Genomic DNA, 21,488 nt, shown 5'->3' on the forward strand with positions numbered 1-21,488 from the left:
CGACAAACCCGTCCAAGAGCTGGCGCTGTGTTGGAGACATTCTCAGTGACAAAATGAAATAGTCGAAAGGTGAAAACATTTAAGACGCTGAGAATACGTTAATAATTTGAATAGGGCAAGCGAATGCGAAAAATGGAACAGTTACTTAAGAATTCGTCAAAGAACAGACGAATCTAACTGGATATCAGAAAAGTATTAAAATTTTTGAACACAATAACAATAACTTATGTATTTTGTTCTAAAAATTAGATTATATGAAAAGGCCAAGCCTACCGTATAAGATGGCAATGCTACAAAGCACATACACACAATCCGCAATTTCACCTTTTCTTCGCCACAAGTCCTAACTGCAGTACTTCTCATATCATATGTCACTTCTACATAAAATTTAAAACACATCATACATTGATTTTACCGTTAACCCGCTTTAATGTCTATACCAGGGGTCGGCAAACTACGGCCCGCCGCCTCGTTTTGTACGGCCAGCGAGCTAAGAACGGATTTTACATATTTAATTCTTTGAAATTTCACGGATATATTTTCTGAACTCAAACTACAGTTCCAGCAGCGTTTTTCGGATCTTGATGCAAGTGCAGAAGACATTTCCATATTTCAAAATCCATTTTACTGTACAATTAAGAAGCTTCCACCTAACCTTCAATTGGAAGTGATTAATCTGCAGTGTGACGAAATGCTAGAAAGCAAATTTCAAGAGAAGAATCTAACAGAATTCTATAAATGTCTTCCAAGCGATGAATACGGTCAATTAAGATCATATGCTCGGGGATTTATATCTGTATTTGGCAGCACCTACCTGTGTGAAAAGACATTTTCAAAGATGAAATATGTAAAATCTCAATACAGGTCAACATTAACGGATAAACATTTAGAATCAATTTTGATAATAGGGAGTACTGAATTTAAACCTCAGTTTGGTGAAATGTTATCTCAAAACAAGCAATTCCATTCTTCTCAATAGTAGAGCTGTATTTCAAACAATTGTAGTCTACTTATTATTATTACGTTACATTTTGTTCAATAAATTTGTTAAAACTTGGTTTTTTCTTGTTACATAAGTAAGCTTACCTACGTAAATATCCTCGAGTTTGCCTCTTGGCCCGCAGAGCCTAAAATATTTACTATTTGGCCCTTTAAAAAAATGTTTGCCGACCCTTGGTCTATACTGTTGGTGGGCGTAGACTGTCTCTGTAACGGGATTCACCTGTATTTACAGGATACGGTAAATAAAAGACAAATTTGTCCCCGTGTTTTCGCTCCATGTCATATATATAGATATGGGGCGTGGGGGTATTTATTCTTAATTATAGCACTAAACTTGGGTAAGCATTTTGAAAAAAAGGAAAATTGGTTATCAAAAGAGTAGAAAATATATTCGCATACTGTCATTGCAAACAGCGCACATTTGCCATTTTCTCTCACTGCTGTTGTGACCTTTCCGTTGGTTTTCCTAACAATTACGGTAGGCATAATACATGTTTACGCATTTGCGTTACCCTTCCGAAACCTTGGTACGCAGTGTTTATCCATGAAATGGAGGAATAACACGGTTCACAACATGCAGTTTTTTGTTGGTTTTTCTGATCTTCCACAAAATAGATTTAACTTTCAAGGGCAGCCTACTCCTCGTAACAGAGTAACATGAAATATGTTCATGTTGGTACCAGTGGGTGGAATTCAATCCAAGGGCAAATTCATGTTCATTAGGGCGTACCCTTCTGCACAATAACGAACACATTAGGCCTATAACATCGCTGGTGCGCTAGATCAGAGTTCTGCAACGTTCTAAATCCCCCGGCCAAACACATCTTCGTAACTGAAGATGGCAGTCTTCTGGGTTGTAGCGCCGTGCAGTCCGGTAGACTACGCGACTACATCTTCGTACTCACCGCCGTAAGATCCTCAAATCCTACTAATACCATAGTTAATTCTTCGGTTACGTAACGACGATGTTTCAACTGCAAACGTCATCCAGTCGAATGGTATGGCCATGAATGGCGAACAGATAATTTGAAAGCGGACAGTCTGTTTCAACAGTTTAGGCGGCTGCTTGGAAAGACGAAGGAAAACTACAGAACTATATATTCAGAAAATCCGGTACGACATCGGTAGTCAGACAGAGCACCTACGAAGTTCAAGACCAGAAAGGTATCACAGTAGCACATGCGGGCATTTACAACGGATCATGAAATCCAAATGTCCTGTGTCTAATCCATGCCGACAGTCGTAAGGATATTTTTGATTAATGTAACGAAAAGAGTGGGTTAAGACTTCTGTCTTCTGGGTTGTTGCGCTGTGTACTCCGGTCGATGTTAACCAACGTTTCAGAGGTCATACTGCCTCCGTCATCAGAGTATGAAGATTTCTGTCTTCTGGGTTGTTGCGCTGTGTAGTCTGGTCGATGTTAACCAACGTTTCAGAGGTCATACTGCCTCCGTCATCAGGGTGGTGAGTATGAAGACTTCTGTCTTCTGGGTTGTTGCGCTGTGTAGTCTGGTCGATGTTTACCAACGTTTCAGAGGTCATACTGCCTCCGTCATCAGGGCGATTCTTAGTATGAAGATTTCTGCCTTCTGGGTTGTTGCGCTGTGTACTCCGGTCGATGTTTACCAACGTTTCAGAGGTCATACTGCCTCCGTCATCAGGGCGATTAATATCCCAGACGGACAACCCAGTAGACAGAAATCTTCATACTCACCGCTGTGAAAACCTCAAATCTTACAAAAGAGTGGGTTGTTTCCTCTGCACAGAAATGTACCAGTATTGGAGAAATAAAGTGCATTAATTACGAGCGCTAACCCATTTCCATATTTCTGGACCATCACCACCACAAACTTAAAAAGAATTTCGTTGTCAGCTTACATGAGGCACGCTGATTTCAGAATACTACTTCACACAAGTATACCCCAGGTGATCTTAATCTTTTTGAGCTTGCGGTGCACTTGGGATATTCATTCTTTCGAGGCACACTAGATTTACAACAGGATATGAAAATTTGTACTAAAGTGTACCTATTACTTTCACAATTTGTCCATTTTTAGGGCCTTTAATTACTTCCTAGCTGAGCTCCCTAGGGCTGTGGATAGTTGCACTCGGCACGGCCTGGTCGGTGCACGGAACGGCCAGGTAGAACGGGTAGAAAAAACGTGGAGGTGCGCGCGCAGTGCTTATCACCTTGCTCTTCACCCCCGCGCCAAGAACACAAGTAAGTGGTCCTTACTATACTTTTGTCTCAACAGAAACTGCCTTCAACAAAGAGTACAGCAATCAACACAACCTGCGTAAGAACCGAGAGACACAGAATTTTGCGTACACAAACTTACATGTTTTCTGTTTATGGCAGACTCTGTCAACAAACGGAATCTTTACGATTTAATTCGCGAAAAGCGGCCATTGTTGAAACAGCAACTGCTACCACCATTGTTGCTAATTTCTGTTTAAAAGTTTCAAATGTAAGTGCGCTGTCATGCTTTAATAAATTACTAAAATATATTCAATTACAGTTAAAAATTTGATTGTAATTATTTGATTTTTAATTAGCATATTTACTTCCTCATTCTGTTCAAAGCCTCGCAGTTGGCGGTACATCACCTGAAAACCACTGGTCTACCCCGCAGATAATAAATGGTGGCTGTTATCAGCTCTTGAGAGCTAATGACATGCGCTGACCATTAGATAAATTTAAATAATTCTACGCACAAATGGCAAAATTCATTACATTACATTACACACTCACCACTACAGTAGATTCCGTTGAATTTGGGACAGTCGTTTATTTGGGACAAATCTTAAAGAACAGAAACAAATCGAGAAAATAACTGGAATTTGCTTCGCTTATCACCGCTGATTCTCTCAGTAACGAACACGTGCGTATTCTACTTGCGAGCAATAATCAGCAAGACCATTCAGAACCGTTTTGCTGACTGTGGTTTTAAGCATTCAGGCTTGGAGATGCCGGATACGACCGATAGTGAAAATGACGCCATTTTGGAAGTGCAACACGTCAGAAGCTACGAAGTGTTTGCATTCATCTTCAATAGTCTTCAATGTTACAATGAAAATTAATACTATGAGGATGAAATTGTTGAACAAATTGCAGCAAAACACCAAAAGACATCGGAAGACCAGGAATGTGATGAGGACGACACACCTCAGCTTGAGCGAGGGACTAACCAGGATGCCGGGAAATTTGTTAATGGATTACGAAGGCAATGAAGGCAGTCCTATATCTGCACTAGATACCTGCTCTGATGTTGTTCAGTTGCAGCCAATCAAAAGAACATGGTAGGGTACACTCGATAAATTCCTTCAGCATCATTAACTGTTAAGAACTACATACATGCGTGTTTGATACATAAATTAAATTGAAATTGTTTTTAGCGTAAATATTTTTTCCTTATCTTTACCATTTGTTCCAGAATTCATTTACAGTATTTCTGTTGCTCAATAAATGGGAGTTTGTCTTTTGTTTCAAACCTTTTTAACTTTTTACGTGGAACTTCGCATAATTGGGGCAGCCGCTTAATTGGGCCAAAATGTTCTAGTCACGATGTGTCCCAATTAACCGGAATCCACTGCATTCCCGTTACACTGAAAGAAATTTTTCGATATCTAAATATACCATCTTCAAAGTCTCTAATTAATGTTAATGCAATGTATTACCCATACAACTTAGTGTAAACCGAAGTAGCATACAGTTAAATACAATATACTACAATGTATTCTAGCACTGAAGAAGCAGGTCTCGAAAGTTCAACGCCGTTATTAACAGTCTACCACTGGTCCAGTTTCATCCATCTCTTACTGTATACTAACAACCTGTCTTCATAACATCCATCTTAATATTATCCTCCCATCTGTTTATCAGTCTACCAAATTGTACGTTTCCCAAAACGTTCAATCACAAAATTCTGTAAGCATTTATCTCCCTTATCTTGCCACTATAGCCCTCTATATTCCATTCTCCCAGTACTATCGTAACCATGTAAATCGACAAGTCGTCCTTTTCCTTCAATTGTTCACTTTTTTTATTTCGTCTTTACTTCAAATAATTTCCAAGGCCAATTGTTTTCAGACTCTTGTAATTTATGTTCTCCCTTCAAAGTAGGTTACCGGTACCACGTTTTAACCGCGTACAAAACTGGTAATATCACTGCGTCGTAAACCCACCATCAGTGTTTTATAAAGCGGAGAGACAAATAATTATTATGCATTTATTGCATATGCTACTAATGTAAATGAAGATGCTTAAACAAGTTCAAAAATGAGACACAATATAATAGGCTTATAATTGTACCGAAACACGTACTTCACTATAACTCCGATGTTGATGTGTATAAAATGTGGTTGCTTTAACAGATAAACAAACCACGGCTGAATTTCGATGGTGGACCCCAGTCACGTCAGTTCAATGTGAAGGTCTCCTGAGCGAGAATTTTTAAATAGTAACGTCGATGAAAATCACAAAGAAAGAATATGCAAATGACATACGACCTTTTGGGAACATCCAATAAATCTATGTACTATTGTAATTTAAATGTGATTTACGTACGCCTGTAGTCATCTAGAAACAATAATAAACGATACAGGGCATATCATTTACTGGTCAGTTTCTGTGTGAACTTCCACCAGTACCGATTCCAACAACGTCACATTGTTCGGACTTAACCTAAAACTTGCGCAACTCTCAATCCATAGACAGCGAACTCCATATAAAACTGTAGATGCGTTGCCTACCAACTACTTACCCCGAAAGCGAAATACAGATTTCGCGCAGCCGTCGTGTTCTTGTTCTTGATTCTACAAAAGTGCCTCAATAAAAGTTGCATATTTTTCGTATATATATATTGTGTTACAATTTCAAGATCATACATTAAACGGCACTAGCTGTTATCACATCCGAAGTTCCTTCGACCGTCATCTTCAAATTTATGATTGTAGGAAATTAAGAAGTAGTTAGATACACAACAAGCCTGTTTCCTTGCATGATAACGTAGGAAAGATAGGCTAAAAATAGAAGCAGTCGAATGTGCTTAATCCAAAATAAAGTTTAATGGAATGAAAATTTCTGACTATGATCGATGCGAACCTGTATCATCTGCTGGTCCCTCGCTCCATTGTAGTTTTGAAACAGTGCTGAGCCCCCCCCCCCCCCCCCCGACCCGTACTGACGATGGTTCATTAATGAAGTGATCGTCTTCTGTTATGTAGCTCCGGGAAAGCTAAAAGCCTTCTGTCCGGGACAGACCGTATTCCAAATCACAGTCATCGTTGGGGTGCTGAGGAACTTGTACCTGACTACATCTGTCATCCACACAATTGCTCGCGTTTCTTAAACTTGGTTTCCTTTTATGTTTATAACAGCAGCCACATACTTTCTGTCACCCACTTTCCGATTTGTTTCAGTACAACAAAATGCTGACCGGTTTAAAGAGAAATTAACGAGTGTTGCATCTCACCATTTTCCCTCGCTTATCGAGATAGCCTGCCATCCTTACAGCGTTGTCTTCTTGCCCCGCCATTCTGGTACGACCTTCCTCGCTCGTCATACTGCCGCTGGTCACTTACTCGATGCAGCTACTAGCAAGCCGTCACTTTCATTACCCTGCAACAAAGGAAACGGATATATCTCACTTATTAGGTCATCTGTTGAGTTGGTATCTGCTTCAAAATGGCGGCTGCTGTACGAAGTCGGTCAACGGCTAATGTTGCGTTAGTTTGTACGGTCAGCAGTACTGCAAAAACAATAAGCCGAATGACGAATGACTTGCAATTAGCTTTCGTTCATAGCCCATAACGGGACACTGAGATTATAATATAACCCGTATTTGGACAGAACCAACGCCATTTACACGTTGCAAAGACAAAAGTTGGTTTCTCAGCACCTGACATAAATTTTAGCAACTGTGAGAGACCATTTACCATAAGCAAGAGATTCGTGTTTGAAAATAATATATTCACATCACCTCCTTTGCAATGTTGCTTCTCATACCTATAGTACTAACACTGACGGCAATATTATAAAACCCCTCTAACAATCGCACCACGATGCTGTGTTTATTATTATTATTATTTTTCTGTTTTGTTTCATTTAGTATTATTAATTGAATTATATTACTTAGGTATATTTAGTTCATTTACTTATTAATTATTTTGTAATAAATTAACATTGTATATTTATATATTTAGTTTATTGTTTGTTTTGGTATTGTAATGTTTGTATTGTTAGTGCTTGGCTATTATTGGCCTTTTTGGCTATTGTTAAGCACTTTAATAAATGAATTGAATTGAATTAATCCGTTACTTTATATATTTGTATGTATGTACGTACGTATGTATGTACAGTGTATTCCGGTTAATTGGGATACATAGAGACTAGAACAATTTGGCCCAATTATGCGAAGTTCCACGTAAAGAGTTAAAAATGTTTGTTCATTAAGATTTGTCCCAAATAAACGGCTGCCCCGATTAACCGATGGCCCAATTAACCGGAATCTATGTTATCTATCTTATACGTACAAACAGATTTTCACTTCGCTTGTTCGTTAGTTGTCGTTATATGACGGATTAACAAATACAGAGTATTCCCTTCAGGCCACGCAACCAAAATTTTGTACGCATTTCTCATTTCCTCCATAATCGTTTGATAATATTCAGTACACAGTATAAATTACGAAGCTCCCAAATGTTCAATTTTCTCCAGTTCAAGTTCACCGGCAGAAATAAATAAATTAGGAAGCTCCTGTTTCTGTAATTTTTTTCGGAGTGTTTGATGATCAGAAGAACCCGTAATCAACGACTACCGAATGAAGACCCTGAGTTCGGAAGGTCGCTTTTAGTTAAATGGTGTGAGATGAATGGGGTTAAGGGTATGATACATTAACCAATCGAACGATTACGATAAAGCAAGTCAATCAGCTGCAAGCAGAACACCAAGCGATCCATTACAGTACAAAGCTAAGGTTCAAGACTGCCAGATGAAGTTTATGTGCACTCTATTAATATTTTAACGTCTTAATACTGTAAGACATTAATTAATTAACTGTAGTTACTAAGACGACGACGACAATCTAAGTAACAACATGTGCAGACTATCACACTTTTAAGGTAACTGCTTTTAAATACAATCTTATGATAGCAAATTAATATTTTCTAGAACTGTTTTAATTGTTACAGTACCACTCTTACTCCGAATATACTTTCACAGGACGTGACCTTCTGACACCCTACATTGAACAGGTTCCAAAAATTCAACAAGAAACTGATGTGAATGAAATGAAATCATTATGATAGCTATGTTCAAAGACGACTATGTAAAACTATGAAAAACAGTGTTTGCACAGTTGATTAATTTAAACATTAAAACCTTCTACCGTGATTTTTCGACAGCAAAGTCACAAAAGCAATTATAAGCTACTAAGTTTGTCACTGTCAATGACCATAATACTAACTGTTGCTGTTAGTAACTATTAATACAAATTCACATTTTATATAGAGTAAAAATGTTTAATCCAAATTTTTGTCTCCTCATATCGTGAGGCCCGATACCTTAGTTCAGTGCTGACTGATCACAGGCCACCAAGCAGTCTTCTCGATGCTGCGTGTTCACACTGGCTCTTGTGTCAATTAACCTTTTATTTAAAGCCAAAATTGCAGGCCTTCGAGCCCGGATGTGAAATGACAATGATAACAAACCTCATATCAGCAGATAAGACATCACACCACAAAAACTTCACACCCTTCATGTTATGTGTATCGGTACTCGGAAGCAGTTCTTTATTCAAACACTCTCTCGCTTATGTTGTATGGGTACCTATCAAATTGAAGGCAACTCACAACAGACCAACTTGTTACAGTCATTCGAAATTACAAAATTTTCAATAAAGTTATACAATTTAACGAGCAATTATTTTACGCTGAATTCATTTTCTGGCACAAAGAACCGTTTGTGAGGAATGTGGTCATTTCGTAGCAACTAAGACAAGCCAAAACCTCAACAGATGGAAATGAAGTTAAGAGAATCTATTCCTTATTATTACTTAGAATAAGTATTAGATTTATCTAAAAACGAAACTATGAATACAATGTCTTACGTTTGTTAGAAATGTCTTTAGAAAATCCATAATGAACCCAGCAACTTTCATTATGAAACTATCGCTATAACATTTGAAGCAGACTTAAAAGAAGTCGGCTTCCGACTGATAAATAATAAATAGAAGCTTTGGCGATGTTAAAATGACATCATTTCCCGATACTCTCTAATCTGTCAAACCACTTCCTTTACATATTTTACGCTTCCTTTCGTAGCCATGTTCAGTTCAAGTTGGTGTTTGAATCTCATAAGCACTTGGCGTCGCAGTAGCAATCAAAAGTCACGTCTTGGAAATTGTAAGCCAAACAGAAAATTAGAGCAAAGTTGCAAATGATCATAATAAATCACCAAACCCGATCAACAACAGCAGTGCCACCAAGACACAAGTGTCACAATTTATTTTAATTTCGTGCGTTGCTTTTTAAAAACACAGCCACTGCATGTAGCTACTAGATCGCTCCGTTCAATAAAAAGCTTTCTTCATTTATTGTATATCTTCGACGGTTTGAAGTCCAATGTAAAAGATAATAACTGTTTGGTCTTTACATTTGGCAACATTGTCGCCGACATTTCGAGTTACTTTGTCTGCACGCCGCGTCTCAACAATTGACACTCCTTAACTCTGTGCATACATATGCAACCCGCCTACTTCACTGCGCCCAGCTATAAGCAGAAGCTCTTGGGTTCGCTACTAGGATTCGCTGTGGTCAAGTTCGCAGAGAGAGAGAGAGAGAGAGAGAGAGAGAGACGGGCTTCGCCTTGGAAGATGTTTGCGTGCTAAATTTATTTCAGTTCATAATGGCAAATATTCAGTCTCTTAAAATGTCATAATGCAAGAATCTTTGCCGTAACGTTCTGTGTGTGAACAGTGATCGTCGTGCCTGTTATTAGGTTACGGAAAAAGAGTCTGTTCTCGTTTGTCGGTTGAGGTTATGTGTCGATGATTCTCGAGGAATCAAATAAATAAACGCCATGATGCGTTTACGGCATTGATAAGTGACATTTATATACTCAGAAGTGTGTATGGTGTGCCCCCCTCCCCAAGAACAAAAGTACATGTTCAATCAACTGCGTCATCTTCATTGATCTGTCTTTTATATGAACATTTGTCATTTCAGAGTTGGTGATCGTGAAATAATAACATTTTGTTCAGACTGGATGATGACTGCATGCAGCGGCTTGTTACCGTTTAGATTCAGCTGTAACAATTAATGCCCAGGTAAATGTTAGGTGGAGGGAATATGTTTAGCAATTCTTACTAATATAGGTTCATTGGTTCCCAATAGTTTATGTCGATCAGATAGAAAGGTGAGTAAGACCACTGAATTTGTTACTACTGGCAGTCCTTGAAGGGTCTTGCAAAGATAATGATTGAACAATGAAACTGTTTCGAGTAAACAATGACGCTTGTTCAACCAGAAAAAAAGGCATGTAAAACGTCTAAATGCAGAAACAATACAAAATATGTCATTTGTATTCACATTCACGGACGTCAATGAAGAAGACAGGCCATTGTTTACTTTGAATTAAACACTTGGCTACAGAGGCTTGCGGAAAAGTGTTTCTACACATAAATAAATGAGTTTAATAAACAAAAACAAGCATTTGAAAAAATAATAACTGTTGCAACGAAAACATCGCTTGCATCATTAAAGTTCAATAAAAAAAATCACCAAATGTAAAAAAATAAAACTCATTTGACTGGAAAAACTTCAGTGTTATCTTTTACGACTAGGTTAGCTGAAACAATCCTCAGTAAATCGTGCTAAAAATAGATCAGGCAACCCACGTTCTGAATGTGTTGAAAAAATGTAAAAAAATGTTTTTAAACTTATGGATGGCAGAGCTACGCCACTGGAAGTGTTCAATACAATTAACCATTCTCATTTTAATTCTTTAAATAATACAGGCAGACAACCTGCGCAAACTACATCCCATCAATAATTTATTTTCTTCGGTATGCTTATCTCATTGTTGCAAAGTTCTATGTCACTTTCTCTTATTGTTGGTAAACGATGTGCAAGAATGTACCCAGAACTCCAGACCTTGATAAATTTCCTGCAACTGGGTGTATGCAGATTTCTAGACTTATCTGAGATTCTAGGTTCCAACTACGGCGAAGATGTCGGTTGTGGCCTTATGGGTTGAAGATGGAGGTGATAAGTTCTTCCGAAACGTTCGTAACCATCTTCCAGAACACGGCGTCACAACCCATAAAGACAACGACCGACTCCTAGACCAACGTTTCCTGTTTTCTAATAAACACAACGCTACCGAAGTGTGCAGTATTCATGATAATACCTCTGTTAGTTTTTAAACTTCATAAGCTCAAAGCGTTCTTCATGAGGGCCATCCGTTAAGTCATGCCTTGTAAACCGACACCCCGCAGAGCTCCGTAATTAGTCCACGTCCACAGGGCCCTCATCTCTCAAAGATGCGGGTCATGTAGGGGTCACATTTCGTACAAGGGTAATTGATAGGATTTAAATACGGTCCTGTTAGATTTTATTATTATTGTTTCACGGATTCTCTCCCTCTGTGAAACAGAGAAACAACTTCCTGTTTCGCTGGAACTGCGCTCCACTGACTACAGCACTTCACGGTCTGTCTCCTGTCGTCATACGCACTGCACGATCGTTTCATTGTTTATTATCTGTGTATCAACGGCATTCTAGATGCTAATCGTTCAGTCAGTACCTGATATTCTCCTCAAAGAAACACAAACACTAAAATACTAGGCCTGCACGTGTAACAACAATCTTGGTAGGTAAATATTAAAGGGATAATTTGCTGTTATTCTATTTCGGGGAAAATATGACACTTAGGGATGTATAACAAAGAAACGCCTGTTAACCACAGTTTTATTCAAAGTAATGTGAACTTAAAAACAAGCGTTTGCCATTACTGAAGAACACTAAAACAAAGGTAATTCTTACAAATAGTACTCGTTGGATGGCGTCCATCAAAGTTCGTTACACTATCCATTACGCGCAGTAAACATGGCCGGTGATCCGGGATTAATTTTTTCCGAAATTCTGTTTGAGATGAATTTAGCCTGCCCGATGCGTTTAAAACGCTTCGATTTTCAAGTAGCTCCATAAAACAATCACAAACCGACATATCGGGGGGAACAGGTAGGCCATTGCGAAAAACTATTTGATGTTCAAACACATTCCTTAAAGTGTTCATCGACTGCCGAGCAACATGTGCTGTTGCCTCATCTTGTTGCAGTAAAACAGTGGCAAAGTCAATGTCACGACAGCGTAACTCTGAGAACAAGAACTGCGACCGACAGCGGCTAGGACACTTTCAGTGTCTTCCGGTGTCTGCAGTTCTAACTCAGCCGTAAGTGTTTTCGTTTGTTGCACAAGCTGTGTTTCGAAACTTCTTCACCCATTCCTTCATGATGTTGCGATCTAGAACCTTTCGATGTGTCCCAATGTTAAAATGTCGTATTAATATTTGCTGCGTTGTTAACAGAGTCATTCTTTTAAAAAATTATGCTAAGGCGAAGGCACAGCTGACCACTTATTCATGTTTAATAAATGGCACACGCAGGGGCCACCGCAATACTACGTAAATCAAAATTACGAATGAACACTGCCCCACTATGTATTTGTACGGTTGATTTGTATAGTAAGATTTATGCTAAAGAGATTTACTTTTCGATAGCGTCGGTGTACGCGGTGGATGTGAAGATCTTTGGCTCTCGCATTAAGAGAACACAGATTGAGAGTGAAGATGGCTGTCTTCTGAGTTGAGCCGCCGTGTAGTCAGGTAGAAGTTTGCCGACGTTCAGAGGTACTGCTGCCTCCAGACAATGGAGACAGCAAGTACCTCAATCAGACTACACAGGGCTGCAACCCAGAAGACAAGCCATCTTCATACTCCATTCTGTCAGAATCTCAAATTCCACACAGATTGATAGTGTTTGAGAAAGAACAGCTAAGGGTGAAAAGACGTGAACTGTATTAATCCGGTTCAGGAATTGGACCATGGCTTATTCATCGCCCTGATGATGGAGGCAGCATAGACCTCTGAAACGTTGGCGGACATCTACCAGACTACATGGCGCAACAACCCAGAAGATAGTCATCTTCATACTCACCGCCGTGAAATCCTCAAATCCTACAAATTACAGGCAAAAAGGCCGGGAACTTCCTGGCTACCTGCGCGGCTTTTACCTGCTCAAGGACTGTCCCATGGAGATAGTGCAAAGTACCTGGGATCAAACTGGGCGTTTCGCCTACCTCAAAGGTTTGCGGGTGGAAGGAATATAAATACATAAACATTGTCATTCAAAAATATTTTAGAAGAGAAAGTGAGAGAGTTAACCACAAAACATCGCTACTATGAAATAATGTTAAAAAGTACGAGCAATACATGCTTGCGTATCTGATATCCTCCCACCCCTCTGAGTCCCCTATCGTTTACTTACAGTGGATGTGGAATGCACAGATTCGCCCCGACTACTGTATAACTTACGTCGCCAGTCAAATACAGAGTTTCCAAAGTCAGCCAACAGCAGTTCTTGGACAGACGAGACATACAATGCCAATCAATTATGTGCCATATAAATTATATGAGATTCGGGTCCTCAAAATGAGCCAGAAAGGCCCAATGAGGTCGGGAAATGCATCTGTAGAAATTCAAGGGTATAATGTTCCAGCATCTCTGAAATGCGTAATGCCTGAATAAGGGTTGATTTAATTATTATATACAGTAAAACCCCTCAAGTTAGACACCCTTATAGCCTGGACATCCCTCTATATTGGACACTTTTAATTGGGACCGGCGAATATCCTATAATTTTACATATACACAATACCCTAATTTGGACAGGTGCATGCATGCATGCATTTAGCTTCAATGCTTTTATGTGAAACGTTTACAGTTAGTATTTTGTTGTTTTGAATTTCTCACTGATGAATGCTTTCTACCTGAGGAAATGCCCCCACATGCATGAACACATACGTCATCACGACGTCGGAACAAGGTCCAGACACGTTTTAACCCCCCCCCCCCCGCCCCCCCCAACTGTGGTACAAATATCATTTGTTTCATCCTGTATGCGCTGCCAAAGTTGTATATTGGGTTGTTTTAAATCCAATTTTTCACGGAACCCCACAAGCAAAAGTCTTGTCGGACTAAGGTCAGGTGACCGTGGTAGCCACAAACACAAGAGCCTTGGGATTACGACCGATCGAACGTCCAACATAATACCTGGATAACCACCGCCATATATCCAGAATAAAATGTGTTTAAGCTAAATCGTGAAAGAACCACATCAGTTGTGTGCACAACGAAACTTTCCCCAGCACAGTACAGCGAATGTCACCCAGAGATTAAGTAATTTCATTTAAATTCCTTTGTCATAACGAATTGTCCACAAATATTAACGATTCCGTTTATCTTTTCATAACAGCTTTATGGTTTTCCATTTGCCTCGCTGTTAGGAGCTATTGCTCTGAAAAGGCTGGAGCCCAGTTCACGCAATAAACTACAAGCGGTCTAGTATTCACAGAAGGCAAAAATGTCAAGATGTGGGTGAGGGCAATTTCTAGATTAACAAGTGTGTTGAGTTTAAAATTAAACATAGGCCTAACGCGAAAAAGCTGAGCCCGCTATGCCGAGCTGCAAAACCATTGTGCTCTTTGTACAAATGAAACTTCACCAGAATTCCAGGCCGATCTTGCTTCTAATTATAAAATCTAGAAGCCTTAAAAGACAACAAATGGTTCTTTCCTCATTTTGTTATTTGCATTTATTTATCTGTTCCTTGTTTGCGTGTTTCTTTTTGATACATTAGTAACAAAAAATTGCAGCTATCAGCTTTGACCTGTTATTGCTTAGTCTCGTTCTACTAGAAGCCGCCTAACCCTCTAAGATAATGAGTCAAAGATAATGAGTCACAGATAGTGCAGAGGATACTGAATGCGATTATCTGCCCAGTCCATCCATCTACCTGCATGTATAGTCGGCGGAGTAGTTTTTGGCCGGTGGAATTTTCAAGGGGAAGGCTAGGAGCGAGTCACTTGTGCGATCGTATAATGCTGACTGCACCGAGGAGCTTATCGGACTCAACGCCCAAACAAAAGAAATACACTGACCGTGCCACCTCAGGTACACAGAGTAGGCCCGTCAGTCAGCTTCTCCTCCGGCCAAAAACTACTGCGCCGACTATACCAACTCAAGAACTGCTACACATATTTTCATGAAATTTTACACTGGAAAGTTCTTTCATTTTGGTAAAAATTATACAACAATAACGGACTCTTCACACAAAGATTTACTGCACATGCGCGCATTTCGAACGTAAATCGTTTAGTATTTACCGAAGCAGAACATTTTTCGACACAGAAAAATACAACATACATTCCACGTTCAACACACTTCATATGCAAACATCATGGCTAAGCTAAAATTAACATTCATAAACTAAAGTGTTGTACTCCGTTCAGCCCCTCGTAGAGGCAGTCTGAACTAGATTAGCTACTCAACAAACTAACCGTCTCTCATGGAACATAAAAGTTCACTGTAGTGCCCACAAGAATGTGCCTAAGTTGAGTAGCTTCTACTCTTTGATTTTTCGTTGTACTTCGGCAAGTTTTAAACTTTTTATTATCCGTGTTTTACTTCCAAGGTGAAATATAAGGACGATGAAAATGAAATTGATATTGATACTTACATTTAACTGGTCCCTATTGTTTAATCAAAATTAGATAATTTTGAGGCAGAAGTCAGCGGCATCAAAAATAATTTGAGGAACAATATATTACTGGAAACTAATTCAAAGATCATTTTCTATTCAACTGTTATTGTTTTCAAATTATGTTTCTTGTGAACGCCCATAAACTGGATTTCTGGTAGACAAACTTATCAGTGGTACCATTACATACCGAGACTGTGCACTGTACGATGTTCTGGCACGAAAGTGTTCAGAACGAAGCGAAGCGTTCTTTAAAATCAGGATAAGGTCTGGTGGACACGGTAATGAACAATCAGCTTCCATAAAGACAAGAAACTGCTCGACTGGGAGACTATTTGTTTCTTAAGCAAGGACTCTCAATCAGCTACATGAATTTAGTAACTGTAGCTACAAACAAGCTCGTAGAGCCTAGTTTAACATTATTTTCCGCTAGAAATCAGCAGTAAAACTGTTTCGAAAACAATAAGGATAATTTAAATAAATAACATCAGCGTTTTGAAAAGGAAAATATATAACTTCGGTAAGAGTCCTAAGTTTTATATTCCCCAGGCCTGCTCTTACGGTAATATTATTTTCCCTTTGCGTTCCGTTACAGGTTGGTAGACCGACAAGAAATAAACGTGAGGACTACGTTATTTGGGGGGGGGGGGGGGGATTCCCTCAATGAGACAAGATTGGACAGAATTACTGCTATTGTAAAACTCCTTACACCGACTGAAATAGGCCTAATGTTATTTTTTAATTATACTTCACTACAAGCTAGTTCGTAGTTAATCTTTGTCTCGTATCGGCTAGTCCACACTGCTCCACACTTAATTCCTAAGTGGATAAAACAATTTTGATAATATTTTGTAAAATGTACGGATCTTATTAAAATTTAAGGTACAACTTCATTTCAATACAAAATCTGACAAGCATCGCCACTAACTACATAACATTCTACATAGTCGACTACAGACACATTTCAACTAAATACACCGAGAACAAGTCATATTGTTGTAACCAGTCATGAGAACAAACTCCATGGAACACAACACCACTTGAAAACTAACAGTCGCTCAGCTAGTTAAGAAATTTCCCGTCTTTTATGGAACTCCGAAGTTTACAGATTTCTGTATGTTATGTTGTGTGATGGTGTAGGTGGGAGGATAATATTAAAACGGACCTTGGCAAAATAGGGTTTTGGGGCATACATTGGATTCATCTCAGCATTGGAACCAGCAGCGGCTCCTGTCAAAATTGTAATGAGCCTTCATATTTCCATAAAAGACGTCGATTTTCTTGACTATTAGCTTCTCAAGAATATTTCTGCTTTACGGAGTTTTTCAGCAAATTATATTGTTTATATTTTCTTCACAAGCGTTTTTTCGACAAAGTGATCATAAACACTAACACGAACTTCATAGGGATCGCACGTGTCACCCACAGGACCCACCCAAGAGGCTGTCTTCAGAACTGTTCGTCCATCCTGCCCTCCCGAGACAGACGAAGCTATATTTGGGCAGGTGATTCACTGCCCCTTCTTTTATTCCTTGATCAAATTGTCCACGTTCCTCATCAAGTACATTACATGTACGCCTACTTCAAATAATTGTCTTTATTACATATTCTCACTCAGTCCTTCAGTCCGCCATCAACCACTATCATGATTTCTGGCTTTCCCCGCTCTTGCAAGGATAATTCTGGGAAAATTTCTCAGATTAGACGACTTCCTCTCAACAGCTCACCTCATGGTAGGAATAATTATCTTTCAAAGTCACCGTAATTGTAGAAACATAATCCTGTCTCAGAATTCCTTTGTAATCGATCGATCTAAAACTCGTAAAATCGAATCACTCGGATTCTACAGACGAAAGAACATGCCAACCCCATGACTTCGTAGACATCACACGTACCAAAGCAAAGTAATATGAGTCATTAGCACACTCAAATATAAATTGATAAAAACGAAATTTAACCGTAGTAGTTTTATAACATTTAGACGACGGACAAGTTCAGAAGAATTTAACGCGAAAGTATTCGTGTTTACACATAATTGTGAACAAACTGCGTTGAGTGGGTTAAACCCACTTTTGTTTTTATAGCTTCAGGACACAAGGGATTAGGTCAAGGGTATTTGTATTGTTCTCACGCTTGGTCAGACCCCCGCCAGGATTTTTCGTTCTGGGAATTTCATCTCCACCCACTTTTATTATTCTTGAAGGTCGAGTGTAAAACTGCATGAAGACATTCCTCAACACGGATTATCAAAGTGGCACTGTAAACCCAGAAAAGCGGGATATTTTCGTAGGAAAGCAATAAACAAAACGACTTATTTCAGAACACGGAAATATGAAAAGGATATTTCAGAAAGAACCCATTATGGCAGATGCACATTACATCGAACGGCCTGAATCGAATCGAATTTTTCGGTTGATGGGGCATACAAAGACGAACGCTTCGTACCAAGCTCAGACAAAGGAGAGGATGTCTCAATCTTACGTCAGCCAAAACACCTAATGCTTAATTTTTGGAGTCAAACATTTTTCTCAAACTTAACTTAACAAATTCATATTTTAATGAACTATTTAATCAACAAGGATTTTGAAATTAAGTCTTCTGCTTGGATATTGATTTTGAAGTGCGCATAAGTTATTTGGAATGCTGCATATACTAGACGTTTTTTAACAACATTGCCTCTCTGTGTTTCTTTAGCGGATAAGGTAAGACATGAGTATGTAATCCGTTTTTCAGGACCACAGTAACAAAGATTCACCCACTCGACAGATTTTGATAAAACTTTGTAGAAATATCATGCGATTTGACTTCATAATTTCTTACCGTCGATAACAGCAATATAGCGACCGTGCGAACTACTGAAATGATTTCTATTCTATCATAACTTAATGTAAGGTCTCAACATTTAGTGTGGGTCTGAAGACCATATAAAACAGGGTAGACTGCAATGATTACAGAATCCAAACAAAATGAATAAAAATATTTGTATGTGAGGATAGTACAAGTTTCATGAACATAATGAAGAAACACCGACAACGCCAAAGCCCGCCGCCATCGGACACAATCCTGAGCCAACTCCAACCATTTTCCATGCGCCTTACGGGGTTAATATTTGCGATTATGTGTGTTAACTACTTCAGATTTACAAGCGTTTATATAACACTTAACAATTTGGCGGTCGAAGAAATCTGTAGGTTGCCCATCTGTCGGGTCGTAATAAACCACTGGAGCATATGAGATTTTATAAGGACATTAAATAGCATTAAGATGACAGTCTTCCGAGATGTTGCGCCGTGTAGTCTGGTATAAGTTTTTCGACGTTTCATAGATGCTTACTGCCTCCAACATCGAGGCGATGGGTAAGCCGCTGCATGCCCTGATGGTAGAGGCAGCAAGCATCTCTGAAACGTCGGTAAACTTCCTATCAAACTACACGGCGTTACAACCCAGAAGATTTCATACTTGCCGCCTACCACAAAGAGTATTGATTTCTCTGTTTGTTGCAGGTTATTTAACGACGCTGTATCAACTACAGCACCTATTAGTTGTTTATGCACTGATTCGAAAAACACTGTGAGGAAGAGGCTCTTCAATGCAATATACGAACAATGGTCTGAGGGACTGAGAAAAGCTGATAAAATTTCTGTTTTGAGAGCCACTGCTCCGACCGATGAATCCCCTTCCTGCACTTACCACTTCCTGAAAAATGCGATGGAGTTCGCTGCGTATCGCATACAAGCTCGAACGCCATCGAACCGAATCGAAAAACATTCTCCTGCTAAAACTCTGGCTTGTTCGTTCGGCTTCGATTCGCTTCGTTTCGTGCTACCGTGCGCTCGGTTGCCATAGTGTATTTCTTTAAGTCTTAATTTAAAGATGGCAGTCTTCTGTTTTGTTGCGCCGTGGTCTGGTTTATCGTCGTTTCAGGGTTGCGTACTCTTTCCATAATCAGAGAGAGAGAGAAAGCCGCGCCAACGCGCAACAACCCAGTGGACAGCCATCTTTAGACTCGCCGCCGTGAGAACCTAAAATCTCATACAGGCCTTCATTTGTTTTTGTCACTCTTGAAAAACTCGTTCTAACAACACTCCGCGTACCTTGTTCGAGTTTTTGTTGTTGTTGTTGTGAAACAATTCAGGAAACAACGGTTGACACATCTTTGGTACTTCGTTTCGATTAGTTTCGTTCGATGTAGTCTAGTCAACAGACCCCTACAGTTTCACGGGCCGCTGTTTCAACGCCTGACAAGATTATTCTACTCTTCCGTCAACGCGCCATGTATGATGTAATTGCACTTAGGTTATCGAACGGTACACGTCCTACTCAGAGTCGATTTAACAGTTTGAGTCACAAGAACAGCTGATGCACTGCGCCGTGAAGAGCAGGCTCAGTCAGCAGCGGAGCTGTCAAGGTTACAACGAGCATTGGCGCAGATGGCGCAAAACATTTCAAAATGTTTACCCGCCCTAAATAATATGATAGCCCGTGTTAAAACATGTAAAACCTTTGAAGTAGAAACTAGTCTAAATAATAAATCAGTCCGTACCACATAGAAAACACCAAACTTAGCCATTACACAGATCAACTTGTTAATGCTGTACAAGGAAATAATCGCTGTTTACAGTGAGAATCATACGAAATGCATGAATACAAAATGAGTAATTTCTGATTGCTAAAGCAGGTAGGGCGCAATAGTTACCATTTTTATTTAAAGGCATGCTCTTGAAGGCTAAACACTGAGCAACAACTGGGAATTTGTAATGAATATTATCAATTGTCTGGATAAACAAATGTCTATCTGAAGATGAAGACATATCCAACCACCAAATCGTTCTGCGTGTGTACGTAATTACACGTGCGTGTATGTACGGAAACATCATCATCCTCCCTCGTGTTAGGCCCTGACACCTGTTCCGGTCTCATAGCAGGGTTTGTAGGATGTCCCCGAAGACCTTCGCCCACATGGCTGGTAACGGAATTCAGGAATGGGATTCTTGGGTGGGATATTCCAAGAATACGATTTTTACAATTAGCTACGGAATTTCATTATTGACAGTTTGGATGTGTTGACATCTGTAGGATTTGAGGTTTTCACGGCGGTAAGTCTCAAGATGGCTGTCTTCTGGGTTGCTACGCCGTGTAGTCTCGCAGAAGTTTACGGACGTTTCAGAGGTCCTTGCTGCCTCCATCATCAGGGCGATGAGATTACGCCCTGATGATGGAGGCAGTAAGGACCTCTGTAACGTCGGTAAAAAGACAGACATTTTCATTCTTGATATCTGTCGCGTAGTTACTAGCTCTTGGTGTTTGGCACTGGACTTCTTTCGAATCTGTCAGTCCAAACACCTCATTCCTTAAGCTCCATATTTTAAATTATCCTCTGTGTTGAGAAAAGTAAGGTGGCGTCAAATGGAGGAAGGAAATCGAACTGAATTGCGCAGGACGTCATCTTTGATTATGGTAATCGGGTTTAGTGATAGTGAATGTTTATCGACGTTTAAATGCATTTAAGCAACTTCATTTTCATGTTTATTCAAGAAAACTACGCTCCTATATAAAGTGCTAGTTAAACTTTTCCGATCTAAATAAATATTTAAATGGTTCGATTTTCTTCGTAACATTCTCAAATATTAAACTTAATTAATATCGGGTTATCCATTCTCAAGTTCATTC

General features: G+C 39.4%; 1 protein-coding gene across 5 annotated transcripts in view; it reads right to left on the minus strand.

Annotated features, from left to right (window-relative positions):
- LOC110827578 (uncharacterized) overlaps positions 1-21,488 on the minus strand; it is a 55,408-nt gene that overhangs the window by 20,728 nt on the left and 13,192 nt on the right. For 4 of the 5 annotated variants that reach the window (XM_087351421.1, XM_087351422.1, XM_087351418.1 and 1 more), the window contains one exon: positions 6,477-6,622. In XM_087351421.1, the coding sequence (XP_087207547.1) occupies positions 6,477-6,566 (90 nt within the window). In that variant the 5' untranslated portion in view covers positions 6,567-6,622. Of the gene's footprint in view, positions 1-6,476; positions 6,623-9,110; positions 9,221-21,488 lie in introns of those variants that run through there. The other variant, XM_087351420.1, reaches the window with a different exon arrangement.

This window comes from Zootermopsis nevadensis, unplaced genomic scaffold (genome assembly GCF_977971745.1).
Source record: "Zootermopsis nevadensis isolate Lab colony 2312 unplaced genomic scaffold, Znev_1.0 Znev_ptg000019l, whole genome shotgun sequence".
Lineage (NCBI taxonomy): Eukaryota > Metazoa > Arthropoda > Insecta > Blattodea > Termopsidae > Zootermopsis > Zootermopsis nevadensis.